Source organism: Gymnodraco acuticeps, unplaced genomic scaffold, assembly GCF_902827175.1.
Source record: "Gymnodraco acuticeps unplaced genomic scaffold, fGymAcu1.1, whole genome shotgun sequence".
Lineage (NCBI taxonomy): Eukaryota > Metazoa > Chordata > Actinopteri > Perciformes > Bathydraconidae > Gymnodraco > Gymnodraco acuticeps.
In genome coordinates this window covers 1,091,291-1,112,617 of record NW_022990225.1, presented here as the reverse complement: position 1 = coordinate 1,112,617, position 21,327 = coordinate 1,091,291, and the positions used below count along the sequence as shown (strand labels likewise).

At 40.4% G+C, this 21,327-nt stretch overlaps 1 protein-coding gene across 1 annotated transcript in view; it reads left to right on the top strand.

Annotated features, from left to right (window-relative positions):
- Nucleotides 1–1,418: 1,418 nt before the first annotated feature.
- The window catches only part of LOC117547925 (protein O-mannosyl-transferase TMTC2-like), a 59,909-nt gene continuing 40,000 nt past the window's right edge, over nt 1,419–21,327 (top strand). The window contains exon 1 of the mRNA XM_034218831.1: nt 1,419–1,800. Coding sequence (XP_034074722.1) covers nt 1,718–1,800 — 83 coding nt within the window. The 5' untranslated portion in view covers nt 1,419–1,717. The remainder of the gene's footprint in view (nt 1,801–21,327) is intronic.

The window sequence follows — 21,327 nt, the reverse complement described above, 5'->3', positions numbered from 1 at the left end:
TTATAGGCTACAATTTCCTCATGTGTACTGTCATAATTTGTACACAAATTTAGACATTGTGAATATTTTTATATTTCAGTTAAGGTAAATAATATGTTTTACTCTTTAAATCATTAATGGTTTAGTTATTTTTTGTTTATGAACAAGGCAAGGCAAGGCAAGTTTATTTATATAGCACTTTTCAACACAAGGCAATTCAAAGTGCTTTACAAAAAATGAAAGACATTAAGAAAATGGCATTTAAAATCAGTCATTAAAAAGATAAGCTAATAAAATAAACATTAAAAGAAAAAATACATGGATAAAAGTTACAGTGCAGTCTAAGATATGAATAGTTCAATTAAAAGCAGCGACAAAAAGAAAAGTCTTCAGCCTGGATTTAAAAGTAGTCAGAGTTGCAGCGGACCTGCAGGTTTCTGGGAGTTTGTTCCAGATATTTGGAGCATAATAACTGAACGCTGCTTTACCATGTTTAGTTCTGACTCTGGGGACAGAAAGCTGACCAGTCCCTGAAGACCTGAGAGATCTGGATGGTTCATAATTTAGCAGGAGGTCAGAAATGTATTTTGGGCCTAAACCATTCAGTGCTTTATAAACCAGCAGCAGTATTTTTGAAATCTATTCTTTGACACACAGGAAGCCAGTGTAAAGACTTCAGAACAGGAGTGATGTGATCCACTTTCTTAGTGTTAGTGAGGACTCGAGCAGCAGCGTTCTGAATTAGCTGCAGCTTCCTAATTGATTTTTTAGTGAGACCTGTGAAGACACCATTGCAGTAGTCGAGTCTACTGAAGATAAAAGCATGGACAAGTTTTTCCAAATCCTGCTGTGACATTAGTCTTTTAATCCTAGATATATTCTTTAGGTGATAGTAGGCTGATTTAGTAACTGTTTTAATGTGACTGTTGAAACTCAGGTCAGAGTCCATGACTACACCTAGATTTCTGGCTTTATCTGTTGTTTTGAACATTGCACACTGAAGCTCAGCGCTAACTTTTATACGTTCTGACTTGGCTCCAAAAACCATTACCTCAGTTTTATCTTTGTTTAATTGGAGAAAGTTCTGACACAACAAGACATTTATTTGATTGTAACTTAAGATCTACATAAAGTGACCATTTTGTTCATGTCAATGTATTAATAAAACCTACAAAATAAAACACTATACAAGATATCATTATCAGTGGTGTAAAGTAACTAAGTAAATGTACTCGAGTACTTCACTGGAAGTACCAAAATATTGAAATACTCAAGTAAAGTACCTCAACATTGAATATAAATACAGAACTTGAGTAAATGTACTTAGTTACTTCCTACAGTAGTCGTCAGTGATGCATACACCATCACTTTCCTCCATCACTGCCCACAGTTGTTCCTCCAGTGCGCATGCGCAGCCTCTCTGAAAACCCCATGCGTCTCTCGGCTCGGCTCTCTCCACTGCCGAGGCGGAGAGATGCTCACAGCGGAACACCGCAGCACAGAATGCGGACAGCGAGGAGCCAGACCCGGCTGTAGCGTCCCCTCCCGGCACCTCTCACCCGGCTCTCAGTGCCATGGCTTACAGGGAATATGGCTAACTTTGACACACTTTGCGTGCCACGGGGAAATGCCATGCGAGCGGCTCCATTGAGATCACAATAACAGAGAAGGGGGTGGGGGGGAGGACCCGATTTCAGTCATTTCCAAGGCAGCTCCTCTCCCACTTCGGTCTGGAGAGATGATCACGGAGCTGCTGTGCACCGCCGTGGCTTTGGGTCTCTATCTGAACACGCTGGACGCTGATTTCTGCTACGATGACAGGTAGGTTTCACCGTTGCCATCCATACCCCCCCCACCCCATCAGACCCTCCACTTGTCATCTCCCTCTGTAAGCTCCGCGCGGGAGCGGGGGTGGGGGTCCGCCTGCTCGCATTTCTGCATGTGCTTTTGTCCCTGTCATAAATCACTGATTATTCTAAGGATGTAGTTAAAGCAGGACGGTAGGGATAGGAAGGGTTAGTACTGAGACATGCGTGCAATTGTAGTGATAGAACCAGAACATGGCTGGAATCGTGCTCCTATAACTTGGATTCCTGTTTATTATGAAGTTAATATTGCTCTTAATCGTTTTGTCCCTGAAGTTGAAAGGGTAACATAATTCATTCAGGGAATTTCAGTGCTGTAAAGTAACAATGTGTTGCTGCTTTGCACTTCTGAGGTGAATCGTGTACTTTTACTCCATTACATTTATTTAGCAGATTTGGATTAATGATGTGAAATCTAATCAAGTGTTAAATCAGACTTTAGTTCCACCTGGAGTAAATTCACAAGCTACACAGTCATTCAAACTAGCTGCACATTTACCAGCTTTGAGAACACATGATCAATCATTATAAAACATATCATATATTTTATTCTGAAATGGGCCAATCTGCAGAATTACTAATTTTGGTAACTTAAGTATATTTTGATGCTGCTAATACTTTCGTATTTTTACTTTGCAATGCAGGAAGTTTACTTATAACAGAGTATTCCAGTTTACTTATAACAGAGTATTCCTATACTCTGTTATAAGTAAACTTTACTTGTTACTTCTACTTTTACTTTTACTTGAGTACAAGTACTTCTTCCACCTCTTGGGGTACACGTACTTTACTTAAGTATTTGTATGTTATGCTACTTTATACTTCTACTCCACCACATTTTGGAAGCTCCTTTCCTTTACTCCACTAAATGTATTTGACACAATTAGTTACTTTCCAGATCATGATTATAAGCTAATACCAAATATAAACAAATACATACACTTTGATATATAATTAGAATATATCCAGTAGTACTATATAAAGTAAATTAACTCCACCTTTACCAGCAGTGATGAACACACGCTTGGATGATAATAATCCAGATGAGATAAGTAATATGTATGATTCAACACTACGCACAATAAGTACCTTTTAAATCTGTTACTTGTTTTGATGCAATACCTTTGTACTCCTACTCAAGTAAGATTTTGTATGCAGGACTTTTTCCTGTAACAACGTATTCTGACAATGTAGTATTTCTACTTTTACTTAAGTAACACATCTGTACCTCTTCCACCTCTGCTCTTAATCGCCTTGTCCCTGAAGTTGTGCATGTAGCGTTCAGGGACATGCTTAGAGGTTATTTTGTGTGGGAACGTGATATAAAGCGCCCTCCACATGGTCCATGTCCACAGAGGTGACGTTGAACACGGTGTGTCCTGACAGCAGCCTCGCTCAGTGCTGCAGATGCTCTTTGTGTTGTGATGAAGCACACATGCCTGCAATAACAACGCACCGAACCCCGGGGGAATTGAAGCTAATTTAAAGCGGGAGTTTCATTTTGCAAACAGCTGAATAAACATGTCAACACTCCTCTGTTTGCAGGGGCATTCTGGGTAGGCCTGTCGCGATAATCAATAAATTGACTTATCGTACGATAAATAAAAATGGACTCGATAACTTTTCTGAGCTCGATAAATTGCCGTTTACATGCGTGTTAGTTTACATAAGGATGGGACCAGCCTTTTAGCCAGGCGCGCTGTGAGGCAACGTGTGACTTACTCGAGCGGAATTTGAAGTTAAATGGAAGTGGTTGCAAAACCTACTACCACATCTCTGGTGTGGGAATATTTTGGATTTAAGCCAAATCAATGAGGCGAACCTACGGACTTGAATGAGCCGGGCGGTGTGTCGCATTTGTTTTAAAAAGGTAGCAACAAAAGCTAGCGATACGACCAACCTTAAACTGCACCTGAAACCCAACCTACCCATTCCGTGTTCCCAGCTGGGAGCAAACAAGGCCACCTTCCCGACAGTTTACAATCAAAGATGCATTTGCCTGACAATGCATCTTGGTGGTCTGTTTGAGTGGTCTAAAATGGTCTTACAACGGTGCCGACAATATTATCGTTTATCGCAATAATTTCCGGGAGAATGTATCGTCCCACAAAATAAATGATCGTGACAAGCCTAATTCTGGGGAACACTCTGCTGAACTCATGTACTGCACAGTTAAAACAAAGACCAGCATAAGAAACGTTCACTTACAAAAGCCTGTTTCATTTTAGGTACAAGTGTTTATGCCTCTTAATACGTCTTGAATACAGTATAATAAGCAATATCCTGGCTATTAATACAAATATACATGAGTAAGATTAACCAGTGGTTATATCTGGGGTCAGGAGCAACCATTTCCAAGACAAATCTGAAAGGCTCATGAGAAAAGTTTACAAGTAATGATTCATTTTCATCCATAATTAATTTGCACATTATTTTAGTTTTTTATTCGATAAGTCATTTGGTGGATAATCTGTTTCCAAGGTTTGTCCGACCCACATACAGAGAAGACATTCCGTTTACAATGATATAAAACTGAGAAAAGCTGTGTCAGCAATCAATAATCAATCAATGATAATGTCTGCCCTACAACTCATCATTTAGGTTCATGGATTTTTCTTACACAAAGTAATACTCATTTCCTGATTTAGCTTTCATTTTTTGCCTGTGTTGAAAATCAACAATGAAATGTAACTGAACCAGAAAGTTAAGAAACACTGATATCGATTAATCTCAAAAGAATGCTTTAATCATATTCCTGGCCTTAAGTTCTTTCATATCCACAAAAAAAGAGTGCCACACATTTTAGCTCTTGAGAATAATAATGTAAAAGTTCATCACCACAGCTGTGGAACTGGACAGGTAGTTTATGGCTCCTGCAACAGTTCTGTCAAAACCAATATTAATTACTCGTCCACATGTTGAAATCTGTGATATGCAAGGTATGTGGTAGATATTCTGTGGATTAAAACACTGGACACTGCACAGCTTGCCTCCCTTATTCGTTCTCAGTTGTTGCTGTCTGGTAAGCTTCTCCAGACACCCCTTAAAGGTCAGAGATCCCCCCCACTTTACTTTTCAGCACCACCAGTGACCCCTCTGTGTGTTATTCATAAGCAAGACAGAGTGTGCGTGGAGGTGAAGGAGGAGACATAATGCAGAAACATAGGGTGGTGGTAGAAATGAGCTCCAGTTCCATCACACCTTTGCCAAGTATCCTGTGGAGCACCCAGCTGGGTTATTCATCCATCAACCCCGAGCGTACATGAGACCGTGACACTGCGAGGTTGTCAAAAAAGCCCCTGGGTGACAGATTACCAGCAGCTCTACCCCTGCCTACGCTCGCACTCCATCCCATCAGTGAAAGTTCAGTATCCTCCAGTGTTGTGGATCTATCAAAGTCACCATGGTAATTTACGCTCCTGAGGACACACTCTGGCGTTTTGGTTCAGCGGTCTCAGATGGAGGAGGTTGAATACCAATCAGGGGTCTGACCTTCCCTGGTCGTTCATCAAACGCTGTCCTCTCTCGGGTCAAGAGTCGCGTGGTCCTGGTCTCATCCCTCAGGGATCAGAGCAGAGTTATGAGCTAAAGGTTAAGGCGAGAGAAAGATTGAATCGGAGGAGCGTTCCACTAATCATTCTGGTCTGGAGTGCTCTAAAAAGATTGTCATGGCAAATTTGTTCTTCTACATTTGGCTCTTTAAGATGCCTCGTTTTGAGCTGGGACGATCTTATCTGACATTTACCCTATAATCAAATTCATGTCACATGCAGTGTTTAAAATCGACGATGAGATCATGGCGACACAGATAATTCAAGGCACTCCAACTTGTCGGGACGTTCTGGACGGTTTCTGCTTTTCCAATCATGTCTAGTGTTTTTCCTGCACACTGCTAAGTTCCCAGCAGATCGTTCTTTTGGCCAGAAGTATCCCAATGAAAAACTTGGCTACGTTTAACTGGCGCTGGGCGAAGATTTAAGCAAGGCCGATTTTTTGATTCTGGAAATAATTGAGACATGATATGCTGGTTTACAGGTTCTGGTGTTAAGCCAATTGTAAAGGCAGGCTAGTTTGTAGAATCATATTTTAAACAACCTACCATGGTGCTGATATCTTCATGTTTGTACAGGCTTGTAAGATTGATTGCTTGAGAGTTTTGGCCATAGCTTGGGGAATATATTTACTTTAACCTTTGGGCTCTCCTTTGAATACTGATCATCAAGACTTTTGACAGGTTAACAAATGAGGCTTTGCACGATGCTGACATTTTAATGATATTGGTTTCCAACACCTTTTGACGAATCGACCCGGTAAAATATGTCTTTCCTAAGAAGACTAGGACATTCAGACTGAAGGACAAGAGATAATGAAAGCAACGTTAGGAAATTAAATGCATCTTAAGTGGCTTTCAGCATTTAGAGTCGTGTTTCCGAAAGCATTTGTGACCATAATCACGTTACGGTCGCTCTGGAAATGCATTATGGTCCCCAGTGGGATTGAAGTGAAAACATCTTTCCCCTTTGTTTCTAAATGGCTAAACACTTTAATTTTGTTAGGTTTGGTGGCATTTGGTTAGGTTTGGATTTGACTTACTTACATTCCGCTTTCTAATTTCAGTTTTATTCTCTATTTGAGAAATCCTTCGGGTTGAAACTGCACAAGGTTTAGACGATTAAACATGCCACACAAATAACTCTGAGGTGATACAGAGCTGTGACGGGAGAGAAGCGCCAAAGGAAGACAGAATATCCAAATCTGTCCATTTCAACATCTGTTACTTTTCTAGCTCGGTTTCTGAGGTTGACCGATAAATACATCAATATGGGATTGTCTTTAAAAAGTGCCCTTTCATCTCAGTTCAAACCATAGTGCTTGATTTGAAATGCTGGTTTGCCTGTACGCATGTTAATGGTGCACACATTTGTAAACTCCCTGGAACACTTTTACATATAAAACTGAATTCATAGGGAGAACTGTTTTGCTTCCACTTTTTTCGTTCATGCAACTGCCTGTTGTCCATTGTATACATCTATAATATGTAGATAGTAATAAGTGGAAGTATGCTCAGTTAATAATTAATAGTTAATAATAATTGTTTGGTCAGGAATACGTACTTATACTGAGATAAGAGAAGCAGTACATTCAGTTTCAGCAAGAGGTTAGATTTCATTAGTTGATCTGCAGATTTCTTTGTGACTGGCCTTTAACTTACATGTATTACATTTAAAGTTTCTATGTGTGACACACGTTTTTAATTGAGTTCCAACAAAAGGACCCACGTCATCCCTAAATCCTCTCTGTTTGCTATAAGTGGTTATAATTGTTATCTTTTATAAATGGCGGTCCCAAGGCTCAGTTTGATGGGTTACAGTCCACAGTGGTAAATGTTGCAATGAATCTGGGTGCCTCCAGTGGAATAATGATCTAAAACATGTCCCCTAGTTGTGTTCAGGCTGTTTAAGTTACAGTATGTGCTCGGAGCAGATCAATATTGATGGAAGATGTAGGCTTATAAAACGAGTGAGATAAATCTTTTCGGCGTTGTGCTCTAAGATATGAAAAAGTGTCTGACAGGAGGAATTTCTACTGTTAGCGTTTTTGAGATGAGTAACACCGCCTTAAGACACGTGGAAAATTAAAGTCAGCAATGTGGTGAGTGAAACTGATGAAAAAGTGTTTTAAGTAATTTAAGATGGTTTTGAGGCTTTTAACCAGATTTGGATCCTCTCTTTCGAAGAGAAACAGGATAACCTTATTAAGAGTGTGGTTTGGTAGTGAAAAACGTCTTATAAACTATCCCAATGAATTCAAGCAATTACATGTTTTTTACTTGTTTTGTTGATGTCTGTTTTTTGCTAGTCTCCTTAGATTTGGTGGTGGAGGGATCGATTATTAGTCAACCAATAGGAACTCCCGCCTTCCTAAATAATCTCACTTTGATTACTAGCAGATTTTAGTCATGAAAGAACTTAGTGGTCAACTCTGCAGATGTTGTGGCTTTGAATCTGCTTTAAAGCCACAAATGAAGGCTTGAACCCAACGTGTTGAGCTGGGTGAATGACAATCTCCCTTTGGGTTTATAATTAAGTGGTTTAAGCAAAGAAATGGCAGCACATCTGCCATTTCTGCTGAAGACAGATGAAACATGAAATCCTGTCTTCTTGCACTGGAATGTGCTCCAGCATTTACTTTGCTTAAAAGGGCAGGAAAAACAACAGTCTGGCAAATAGAGAGGCTTGTATAACGTGTTCTTCATAATAAAAGATTATTAAGGCCCGCACAAGGTAGATTTATTTTCGTCAAGATTTAGGGTAAATCTAAATCTCAAATTTTCCTTCATTTTGACCTTTTTGCAACAGTCGGATTATCATAGTATTTTCCATTCCATTACTAATTTAAGATATAGCAAAGCCTGGTAAGTGGTATTGTGAATTGCCGACACAGATGACACCATCACTTATTAGGGCGACTAAATTGTGAGTTGTTGATATAAAGTAATGACAAGGATTCTGGTAATTGAGTATTCGTTAAAGTATATAACAAATTGAAAATGTAACCTTGGGGTTTGGGAAATTGTTATCCCAACACCACGTTTTGGGACATTTTTAAGACCAAGAGGTCCTTAAATCAAATATGATACACAACTGTTTGTTTCCGCTTTGTTTAAATCCTCTGTTCTCTTCACAAAGCAAGCATACATGACGGGCTTAATAATCTTAATACATAATACCACGCTTGCTTTTGGAACCACTTAGACTCCAAGAAGAGTTGGGTTTGTTTATTTTTAGGTTGTTCCTCCTCCCATTAGGTCCCAGGCAGCGATGCATGATCCTGTTTGAGGCCGCTGCTAACCCTTGGCTGCCCCGTGAGCTTCTCAGGCCGCAGTCGACCCGCCCGTCTGCCAGGACAGGACCGCCAAACTTCAGTCCCACGACCCTCACTGTATAAACACCATATGTGCAACCCAAAACACTGGTATCCAAGGACAACACGCCTCGCAATTTTGCCAGGGTGCAAAATATATACATGCCAAAGCCGTAGATTTGTCATGCAACATCCATGCTGGATTTGGGAGGATGACAACCACAAACCAAAGATAAAGGAGTGAGAACTCAAGTTTCTTATCTGGTTCATCATGCTCCTCACTAACTGAGAGCCTTCATCACTGTTCAGCAGCATGGGGTTGAATTTCTACCCCAATGCACTAAACTCACTTTGTAAGCAAAGCTCCTTTTTGTGGCGTTAGATTACACTTAGAGGCTAAACTAGAAGGTGGACTCTAAAGCAACTTAAAGCAGTTGTGGCGAAATACAAAACCAAACCCAAGCCGGGGATCGCACAAATCGCAAGCAGTTACTCTTTCTACCTTTTGTAATCAATAGCCATTGAGTATCACCTTTCAGCGAGTGTGCGAGTTTTTTTTTGTCCGCAGCCAAGAACAGCTGTCGGAACAGAAAATCAAACGAGGGTTTTTTGCAGCTGCACTTGACAAAGCGCTCACATTTCACTACTGCTCATATCAGTTCTGACTCTGAAGTGAGCTCTCACTTTCATCAACCAGCTCTTCAGATTTGCGAAATGTGAAGGTGTTGGTGTTTTTCACGTGCACTGACACATTTCCCTGGTAATTGTGAAGCTGTCAGTAGTTAATGGTGTAAATGAACGTGGAGATGGAGCCAGTGTTGCCAACAATTTTTTTTTCTTCTGCCTGCTTGTTTTTTTATAATCTAATTCAGCAGGTAAGAAAAGCTCTACACACAATGGTTGATAGGTCATTTCAGAATATTAAAACTAACTTGATGATTGTCAGATTCCATACATTTAGTCATCAATAATATAGCAATACAGAATCAGACTTCTAATTCCTTAGATCAGTTCATAAATTACATTTGAAATGAAACGTATATCTAATGGTTTTCTGTTTGCCTTATGATAAAAAAAAATACTGATAAAACAAAAGGCCAAAAAGGAATTGACCTTGATTCCCAAAATATTGAGCACTTCCTTTAATCTTGCTAATGCTTATCATATTCAAATTGTTGCAAATATAGCCCTTACTACTAGCTACAGTAGTAGTTCTTTAAAACTACTTGAGATGAGTCGAGTTTTTTTATGTGCCTGCTATTTTTACAACCCAAAGAATAACCACCCACCAAGTCTCATTCATTAAGCTGAGTAGCAAGAAATGGCTCCTGAGGATAAAGTGAGATATTTGGGTTCCCAAATCAGATTTTTGCGATGAGGTAAAATTGTTCAATGCAAGCTGTGATGAAAGTCCCATTGTTCTCCGCATGACAGTGACACTGCTGTGCCTAATTATAAAATAAGTAGCAGTAGCTTCACAAAGCTAACAAATTCATTAGCTTGGCAACCGTGGCACTGAACCTTAGCTGAGCCTCTTTTCCCTTTTCACGCATGGCTACTCCAGCTAACTCTTGTAAAAATATACTAATATGCATAAAGCTTTCTGGGTCAGAACAGGGCTGACGTTGTGTGAGGGAAAATCGGTTTGTGCTTCTCACATCGTAAAAACCTGAGAGGGGGAGATTGAGAAAAGTTGGTGTGAGGGCTTTAGGGATTTAAGACTCAGAAGGGATCAGATAACAGCCCTGTTACCTTAACTCAAGGGCACAGTTATAGTGTTTGGTATTGAGATGTAGGAGTAAAGTGATTACACTGGAAGCTCTGGGGGTGTAGTGTGCTACAGTTAGTATTGGTTTACCTTCAATGTTTTTGTAGCACGATATCGGAGAAATTTTCCGAAATATAACCTGTAGGGTCAACATGAAAGGGTTGAGAGGGATTTAAGATGGGTATGCACTAGGGGTGTAACGGTTCACAAACATTTCGGTTCGGTACGTACCTCGGTTTTTAGGTCACGGTTCGGTTCGGTACGTTTTCGGTATAGAAGAAAAAATTATCACATAACATATGTTTTTTTATTTTTATTATTATTATTAAACTGTGAATAATGTATTCACTCAAATAAATACAAAATATAATAAAATAAACATTAAGGTGCAGCATTTCGATGAACTGAAATAATCTGTATTTGAACTTTACTGTACTAGTACTCACAAAACATAAACTATTAGTTTTGGGTTTTTAATTATTATTAAACTGTGAATATTCACTCAAATAAATACAAAATATAATAAAATAAACATTAAGATGCAGCATTTCGATGAACTGAAATAATCTGTATTTGAACTGTACTGTCTGCAGTGTAGTCAAGTCACCACTTCACGAGTCCAAGTCACTCTCGAGCAGTGTTGGGACTAACGCGTTACTGTAACGCAATTACCTTTTGTGGTAACTAATAACGTTACTAGTTACCTATTCCGATTCAGTAAGGCCGTTATAGTTACTGTGATTTAAATGGGTGCGTTACTGCGTTACATTATGTGATCCAACTGAACCGAATCTCCCTGCGGATGTAATTTACAGGCGAATACAGCGATGTCCTCTCACAGTACCATGGAAAAGTGAAAGTGACCAGAGAGGAGTGATGATTGTATTATCTCTTCGATTTACACACGGCATCTATTGCACGTCTGTCCGTCCTGGGAGAGGGATCCCTCCTCTGTTGCTCTCCCTGAGGTTTCTCCCATTTTTCCCCCTTAAACTGTGGGTTTTCTCCTTGTACGATGTGAGGGTCTAAGGATAGAGGATGTCGTTTTTCTCATGCTGATATTCTGAACAATCTGTGCTGTTGTATTTGCTGTAAAGTGTCTCTACTGTAGGCTATTTTTATTTTATGTACAGCACTTTGGCTCGACCAAGTTTATAAATGTGCTATATAAATAAAACTTGATTTGATTTGATTGGTTAACGCGGGGTAACATTTCAGGGTAAGCCAATCAGAGACAGAGTTGGGCGGGTCTTGCCTTATGGGGAAAATACACAGACACACAAACACTTGCTAACACACACACATACACGGCAACGCCCACCACCAGCACACGCGCACACACACACACACACACACACACACACACACACACACACACACACACACACACACACACACACACACACACACACACACACACACACACACAGGACAGAAAGCATTGTCCACATCGAATAACAGCAATGCTAATCTCCTGAAGCACCTAACTAATATACATGTGGGGAGTTGTCTTTTCTCTTACGGTGCCACAGAACAACACAAACATTTGTATTTGTATTGTTATTATTTTTTAAAGTAAAGTAACTTGTTACTAGTTACTTTTATAATCTAGTAAATAACAAAGTATCTAGTTACTTTTTTGAGAGCATTAACTATAACTATTACTAGTTACTTTTCAAAAGTAACTTGCCCAACACTGCTCTCGAGTCACCACTCTTCGAGTCCAAGTCCGAGTCACCAAGGGAGAGTCGTAGTCGAGTCCGAGTCATCATTACCTGTGTTCGAGTCCGAGTCCAAGTCCGAGTCACCCAAGGAGTGTCCGAGTCAAGTCCGAGTCATCATTACCTGTGTTCGAGTCCAAGTCCGAGTCACCTAAGAAGAGTCCAAGTCAAGTCCGAGTCACAAGTCTTCATGTATTAATCTTCGTGGATATATGTGTTGAAATGTAGCTGCTCCTCTACATTGCTTTTATCCTGTCATGTTATACTAATCTGTCTATTGAACTGCTGTGAAGCGAGTTTGGCGACAATTCTTGTAATAGGTGCTATACAAATATAAAGCTTATTACTAATATTAATATTATTATTGTAAATGACCTTTAATTTGTCTAACTATATTTAAAATGAGTTACCTTTTAGAGAAGTGATTATATTTGTATGCCAATATTTTTCCTATATGGTAAAGTTTTCGTTTTGCACTTTTATTTTGATAGTAATAAGATCGGGACTCTTATTTTGAAGGAACTTTTATCGGTCAAATCGGTTTACCAATAAAGATTAAGCCCCAGAAAGCACATCGCTACTTAGCATGCAAAATGACATTCTGCATGTTAAGTAGCCATGTGCTTTCGTGTCATCGGCTGAATCTTTATTTATTGATTAGATCAAGTTACTCTGATGATAGTGTTCAAGACAGCCTGCTATATGTCTGAACTCGATCCTTAGAGTAATGTGTTACGGAGCCTTCTCTTCAATATTGGTTCCACATAACGAGCATTTTGCGCTGCTCTTTTCCAATGTGGAAGCAGAATGTTTGAAAGCATACAGCACGATGCGGGGTGTGTCTCTCTAGACATCTTTAGACTGGAATAGCGGGGCCCAGTACGTGAACTCCCCTCACAGGTACACACGCCAGGATAGAGGACATCAGACTCCAGAGAAAACTTGCTCCAGTCCGAGTCCAAGTCGGAGCGTCAATGTACAAGTCGAGTCCGAGTCATCGTGGGGGGAAATATTCACGAGTCCGAGTCCAAGTCAGTGTACGCGATAATTCACGAGTCCGAGTCCAAGTCATCGTGCGCGAGAATTCACGAGTCCAAGTCCGAGTCGCGTCAATCAGTGCGCGAGTCCGAGTCGAGTCACGAGTCCCGAAAATCGGCACTCGAGTCCGACTCGAGTCTGACTCGAGTCCGTGTCCAGGACTCAAGTACTCCATCTCTGCTGTACTGTACTAGTACCTAAGCAGCCAGTTTGACATTATGACTTGCTTGTCATTGTATTTTCATGTTTTTTAAAGAAAAATTAACTTGTCCACATTGCTTGCCGAAAGGGCAGATCTGCTGGCACTAACAATGTCTCCTGCTGTGGAGAACACCCTCTCGCTAGGGACAGAGCAGGTAGCAGATACAGCCAGGTAGCGCTTTGGTAACATGGCAACATAAGGATATTTGGCGTTTGTAATAGCTTTGTCTCGGTCTGAACTTTTTGCGAGTGGTGGAGGCTTACATGCTAGCGGGAGTTGGGTTTGCACTTCAGTATTTTGGTACCGGTGATATTCACGTTCGGGTGATGCCTTTTCAAATGAGTGTGCAAGTTCGATGTATTGCCAGCCGCGTAACCAATGTTAGTTGAACAATGCCGACAAACCGCTTTGGTTCGGTCCACCTGTCTTTGTCCGTCATCCTTGTACGTAACTGCGAAACCAAAATGTGCCCAAACCGGAGACTTCAATGATGCTGGAGGATTTTCGAGCTCAACTTTATCTGCGTTCGCCATTTCGCCAGTTCCTCAAATTACAGACTAAATTTGAACGCATCCTTCTGACCAGCTCTCATAGCATGCCTCTCGTCCAATGAAATGACTTGCTCGCTCTATGACGCGTTGAACCCAATGTGAGCAAATTACACTGAACGCTGCGACGCAGCACCTGAGATTACTTCCAAAAAGTTGTTCACGTTCTCAATTTTTTACGTTTAACGTTATATTTGTTCGGTGCACTTCAGTTCACACGTGTACCGAACCGAAGGGCCGTACCAAATAATTTCGGTACGTATACCGTTACACCCCTAGTATGCAGTAATTTGTCTGTAAACGTATGATTATATATTCATGAATATATAAAATGTATTATAAAGGTTCACATTTCTTTAAAAACATAAATTGTTTGATTCTGTGAACACATACATGTTTAGAAGGGATACTTATGTTCATATTTCAGTCACATCCACATGATTTATTCTGCGGAGCGATAGCCTTTCTCCCTTTCCTGTTTCCTCCTGATAAGCGCTTAAAAGAGCAGAACTTCACTAGATAATACAGATAGAGGAAGTGTGGAGGTCTCAGGGCTGCTGTGTTGTTTGGAGGCTCATTGTAGCACAATAGGCTTTTTAGAGAAGAGATGACACGAGTTGTGCTATGAAAGGAAATGATGGTGATTATTATAGACCGTTGGAAACTGAAGGAAGTGGATACGAAGCTTGGAACTGGGATTTCCTGCTTCTTCATAAAGCCCTAGACTTTGGTTTTGTATCATTTCCAGCCAAATTGCAATGCACCAATTCATTCAGGTTTGGCTCAGTAGCAAGGTAATTATTCTGTGTTTAGAACCGTAAAGCACACCATCCTTCAATTTAACTATCCTCTTTCATTATCTATGCAAGGTCAGGAAACATTAAAGCCAATTTTCCGATTCTGATGGCCTGCCCATTTATGCTCAATAGTCCGTTCATCCATCCGACCGACGGGAACTGATCTCATTTCTGCAGTTAGTCTCAGTAGCTTGCTGGAGATAAGGTGAATCACTGTTTAAGTAAAAATAACAGTGCTGACTGTAAGCAATGGAAGTCAGCCTTGATAAATGGAAGGAATCTGGATTTAATAGTAGCTGTTTTCCTGTCTCAGTCAGACTGAGATCAACCAGCCACAATATTTATCTTTCTACAGAATGTAATTTGTCTTTTACCATTGTTTTGATATTCATGGATCAATGGACTGGGAGAGGCTGGGGTTATAGGACTTTCATGATGAGCTATGACAACACTGTAATTTATTTTTTATGTATTTCTAGGGGAAATATTGCACCCCACTCACACTTTCAATTTATTATTTTCATCTTTTAATCCAGGATTGTACTGAAGGTCACTGAATTATTCATGGTTCTCTTTTGATAAGAACATGGCCAGTGTATTGGAGCTCATTTTCACTTTCATTTTGAGAAATATGCAACAGAGAGCTTGGATTATGTCAATACTTTAATTGTTTGCCCTCCCGCCTAAAATACATTCTGCAACCTAGACGATCAGACATTCTTTTTCATGTGAATTTGAGCTGAGGAAACACACAAAGGCCGTCCTGCGTGTAGATTTGTATCTCGCTCTGTAGACATGGCGAGACATATTAAAGGTCACCACTGAGAGCGACAGTGCCAGCTCATCCACCAAGCTGGGTGCATTTCATCTAAAAATCCCCACAGACAATCCATTGCCGAGGCTGCTGACTTGAAGATTTAATCTACAGTCTGTGGCCTCCCTGTTTTTTTTCCAGCATGTACTCACTGATATTGTTATCAGCACAAGAAACAGACCATGTGACGTCCCTGTAGCAGACAGGAAAGATGATGTCCGTAAATTGCACTCTTTTTCCCTGTTTCACACAGACATGTGACATGAAAATTGGGCTATCTTTTATTGGAGAGATCACCTATTATATTGCAGTCCTGTTAATAGATTCCCTTTAATAATACACACTGTCCTTCTAATCAGTGAGGTTGCAGTGGTCTGGTAGTCTATGCTAAGCTAACTGTCTGTTGAATCTTTCCTTTCCAGCTTAATGTCCATCCTTGTTTTATTGTAGAGGAAATATTCTTCCCATCAGTGTTTTCTAGGAATATATAAAATAAGAATGATTTTGCTACAATCATTTGTAAAACATAAAAAAGTCATGAAGTTTTAGCACTAGCATGACATCATGTCTGCTTGTCCCCCTAGTCCTTCTTAGAGGGGAATATAATACTGTTATGATGCTACACAATGCGTTTTATAGTTTTTATTATGGTGTTTCCTGCCGCATTTAAACAGTGCCATATATTTCGGAACCCCTGCTGATAGCATGACAAACTTGGATTATATTAAACCTCCTGCAGAGAATTGCATCTAACATATTTTATTATTTAACTAGCTGCTGTTGGTCTCATAATTCATAAGCTATATCAATTTGCGCTTGCTTTTGTACCATTGACAGAATTTGAATTGTTAAGGTTTTTTCAGAGCTGAGTGAAAACGATGCTCGAGTTAAACTACCTTTAAACCACTTTAGTCGTCTTTTGCTTTGTCCTAAGTTAAGGGTCAAATGGATGGGGTTTGACTTCATTGGTTCCAATGTGAGAGTTGAGTTCAGGCAAATGGTTTCGTTGTACCAGCCGTGTTGAACAGATCACAGATCAGACTTGAAAAGATCTGAGATAATTAGCACGGATCCTTGAAAAGAAGACTGATTTGGTTTGGGTTGGCCCTTGTGGTACCCCTCTATTGCTACAGTTTCTCTCTGGCTAATGCTGGAATGTGACAACTGGTCACGGCAGAAGAAAGGAGGGCCTATTCTGGATTGGTTACAGTGCTGGACAGCCTGTTAGTGCAGCATACTGGGCCATTACCAATGCTTCATTTGAATGTGACCATTGAAAGCTATCTAAGCAGGAATAGGCTTCGCTCTTCCTGAGTGTGACACTGCGTCTTTTTCTGAACTCGTTCTTTACATGCAGGCACAAATCCTCAACATTCTCATAGTAGCTGCATTTTTTAATTTCTGATCAGATTACAAACCAATTTTGGAGGAGAATTAAAGTTTTTTTCCTAATCAGAGACAGAAGGCTTTCCAGCAGGAACAGAATGCAGCTTTGTTTCTCCAGCTGCTCCCTTGGCCGTGCGGCAAAATTCAGATCCTCCACTGGCTCGGTGAATTGCCATCAGCAATTAAAGTTCTCCTCATTATAATCCCTGCAGAAGATATGAAATGATCTGCTTTCTCAAGGAGCACCGAAGTCTGAACAAAAGTTTGTCTCCCGCAGAACAGACAACAATATATAAACTCCTCATATACAATACCCTTCAGCAAAAGTACTCTTTACTAATTAATCCTGTGTGCTACTTTTATAGAAAAACTAGGGTCAGGGGAACTTAAAAGTACTTGAAGTTTCAATGGTTTGCAGAGTCTTATAAACAGATTTGTGGTGCAGAATAGAGAGAAAGAACTCTCTTTCCTTGGCAAGAACCCCAGTTGGACATTGCCAAGGTCTGCCATGCTTTTGATTCCATTGAAGCAAGTAGGCCGGCAACACTCTGGAGAGAGTATCGGTGGGTATTGTCAATGCACTGTGGGCACACCTGGTGCTCTGTAAGTGTGTTAGTAAATCGGAACATATCATACAAATTATTATATTGGCCGTCCTTTTTGAGCCGTGACTCCCCACGACCCATCAACCTTTCCCTCTATTCCCTGTAGAGAAGAATCAATGCCAGACAACGTGTTTTCGCTCGGTCCCCCCCCTTTCAATTCAGGTGGGGAAGTGGGGCTTCCATAATGATGAGTGTAGGTGACTGGAGGGGCACGTTTATATAGGTCACTGTGCCAACACCCGCTGCTTCTCTGGAACTAGGCCAAAGGAATTGATTGTTGAAGCAGAAGGTGATGAATTAAGGAGGTGAGAGAAAAGGGAATAGGAGTTGTCTTATCACATAATGGTGATAGAGAAATAGTCACGCTACTGAAGGGGCAACACTCAGGAAAAGGATTAAATAAACGAGGTAATACAGCATTGTTTTTCAATTAAAAGCATGTAACTGCCTACAATTTACTGTCATCTATTTTATTCAAGTCTCCAATTTTCTAAATGTAAAACGTATGCATCACAGTTTATGAATCTGAAATAAGCACTAAATGCGTCCAGAAAAAGTCAACTGGATTTCCACCAGTTAAATACATATTCAATATTCAATTTCCCCTCATTCAAATTGAAGGTGGACATTTAAGTATAAAGTAACAGTCCTGTTGCTCCTTTTTTGCATATATTAGAGAGTAAAATCCCCATTAAGACCCCCAGAAAAATGTCATACATTTGCATACATTTCTGGAGATGCAACAATGTTGTATGAGCAACATATGTCTGCTATTTTAAATCCTCATCAGCCTGCACACAGCTGTGATTTATGTATTGTCTGGTAGAGACGGAGAACAGCACTCAATCCGTTTTTAATCAAGCGTCACATTTATCACTGTGGATGCAGGCGACTCGGGGAGCCCACCCTAATTACCCGTCTGCAGGCAGACACTGTAATCAAACTGGATGCAGAATTTGGACAGACTGATTGGCTGCTCATTTGTTTTCTCGTAACATGCTGGAGGTTGTTTTCCTTTCTGGATCCCGCTGTTGGGATGTGGATGGATGGTGTAAAAGTTGGCCTCTGTTACCGTGATAAGAGCTGGATGTGTAGGAAAGCATATAAAACTCTAAGCATCAAATGCTCCTGGCTATTGGCTCATTTAAATGTGTTTCTCACTATGAATGCTGTTGGGCACGTTACCATACTGTAGGCATATGGCATATTTATTAGGTGCAACTTTGTTTTAGATATGAATTCTACAGTAAAAGCTCCTATCTTAATGTGAAAGGCAGAAACAAAACTTGTGTATTGGAGCCTTTTTCCAAAGACGTTCCTGGTGGTCTTAGGGGTGTTCATGGAGTTGTGAAACTATAATTTAATGTTGAACTGAAAATTAAAGTCCCCCAAACCTGAGTCTCAATTGTTTTCCAATTATCTTGCACTCTCATACATATGTCTTTTTTTAATAGTATGAATACTGCACATTTGCTGCACAGACCTCTTGTGAATCTGCAAATGTACACTAAAGTGGACCTATTATGCTATATTTGAAAAATATATTGTAGGGCCATATACCTATACAAAACATGTCTGTGAAGTTTTTTGTTTAAAATACCAAACAGATCACCCATTGTAGCCATGCCTCATACTGCTCATACCCCTCTTTTGCAGCCCTGTTAGAGAAACGCGGATTTTAGGTCCTTAGCTTAAAAAAATAAAAATAGGGGGCGGAGCTAATGCCTGATAGGAATTCTACCGGAGATAAAGTTAAATTCTGCTGTGATAAAACGCCTTCCTGTTCTAAACCACATCAAGGATTATTTCTGAAACAGTATGGATCTCAAATACTTTTTCTCTTGCAGGTTTATCACAAGGTGAGTTCCTTTTTTTATTTCCTGCTTTTTAAACACAAGTGCTCTACAGTACAGGTTAGCTCTGAGTGTTAGCGAGGCTTGCTAATGTAAACAAAGACTAGATTACGTCCAAAACAGGCATTGTTTATGATAGCAATTTTCTGTGGGTCCGCTGCCGATTTGACGTCAGATCGGCAGCAAATCTGTATCCGCTCGTTGTACCCCTGTTTTTAAAAGATTTAAGTACGGAGGAAGAGGGAGAGGGTTTTATTTTCTGACGCTGCGTGAGTTCCCCGACGCACCGGGGACACATATTTATGTATAAAAGACACCACAAAGTGCATTTTGCATGATAGGTCCCCTTTAAGTTTCCTTGTTAAAGGTCCCCTATAATACTGTTTTTCATCAATATATTATAGGTCTCAGATATATACAAAACATGTCTCTGAAGTGTTTGGCTCCAAATACTAAACAGATCACCCATTGTAGCATCCCATAATCCCCTCTGTTTCAGCCCTGTTTCAAAAGTGCTGATTCTCTGTCTGTTACTTTAGATGAAAATAAGGAGCCACTCCCCATGCCCCTGTGAGAGATATTTGGTTAAAAATAACACAATAGGCGCTTTCACACCGCAGTACTTTTCCCACAAAGGTTCATCAGAACTTAGTTCATGAGAACTCTTTAGTTCTCATGAACTAAGTACAAATGGCGTTCACACCGGAATAAATCCCTGGGGGTGGATTAGGCAAATGAAGCCGCTGACGTCACTTCTTCTTCTTCTGCTTTGGGTTTACTGGCAGGCCGCAAACAACTTCACGGCATATACTGCCTCCGGAAGTCCCCGGAGTTGGGGACTGGCTTCAGTAGAAGCTGCTGGGAGTCCCAGCAGCTTCTACTGAAGCCTTCCGAGTAAATCGCCAGAACGCCGACACCTCCTCATCTCCACCGCTCCGATGTTTTCTTTTGTGTTGCCATAAGTTAGTCTCTCTGCGTTTGTGCGCTGGGCTAATGCTAATAATGCTAATGTCAGGGTAATAAAATGGCGGCTTCACAAAACCTTTTGGGAGTTTTACGGGGCGTGGTTTGCATTCCGCCCAGCCAATCAGACATAGGAACCTTTTTCTCCCACGAAAGTCCCTGCTCTCTAGCAGGGACGGAAAAGGGGGTAAAAAGGTTCTCATGAACTAATTTTTGTTCCGGATTTTTTGGTGTGAACGCAACATTTCGGAACTATATCGGAACTAAAGTGGGAAAAGTACTGCGGTGTGAAAGCGCCTAATTGTGCTCTAGGAGGAGATTCAGGTGATAAGGTGGGCGGGGGTTACCTTGGTTGGTTATTGGCTAATTGTTACACAAGCCAAAAAATCGTTATGACATCATAAAGTGGCCAAAATCTGATCAGCTCATTTTCACAGGTTTTTATATAAATGGATCAGGACAAAAAGTGAGTGAATCTTTTTTCCTGAAACTTTCAGAAACTGTTTACACAGAGGGGACACATACTTAAAAGACATGAAAAAGTGGATTTTGCATAATAGGTGACCTTTAAACATTTAAAAATTGAATCAATTCTGCTGCTTTGTTACGGCGTGAGTTTTCAACCCTTCGAATCCCAACTCTGTCTTTCTTTTCACTGCCTCTGATATATTTCTGTCCTGAGGGGAGCAGAGCATTAGTTTTTATTAGCCATTGATTTCCTATAGCGTCCCCACCTGCTGTGGGCAGAGGATCCATCACAGCCTTTTATTGACAACATCACTCAGGGGACGTGAGGTGGCCTCGGCCTTCCTCTCAGCTGAAGTGGCGGCATTGTTGTAAGATCACCTCTATTTTGTGCTACCGGCTAATGGGAAGTGATCAATCAATCACTTAGATGGAGATAAGGACTGAGCAATCAATCTG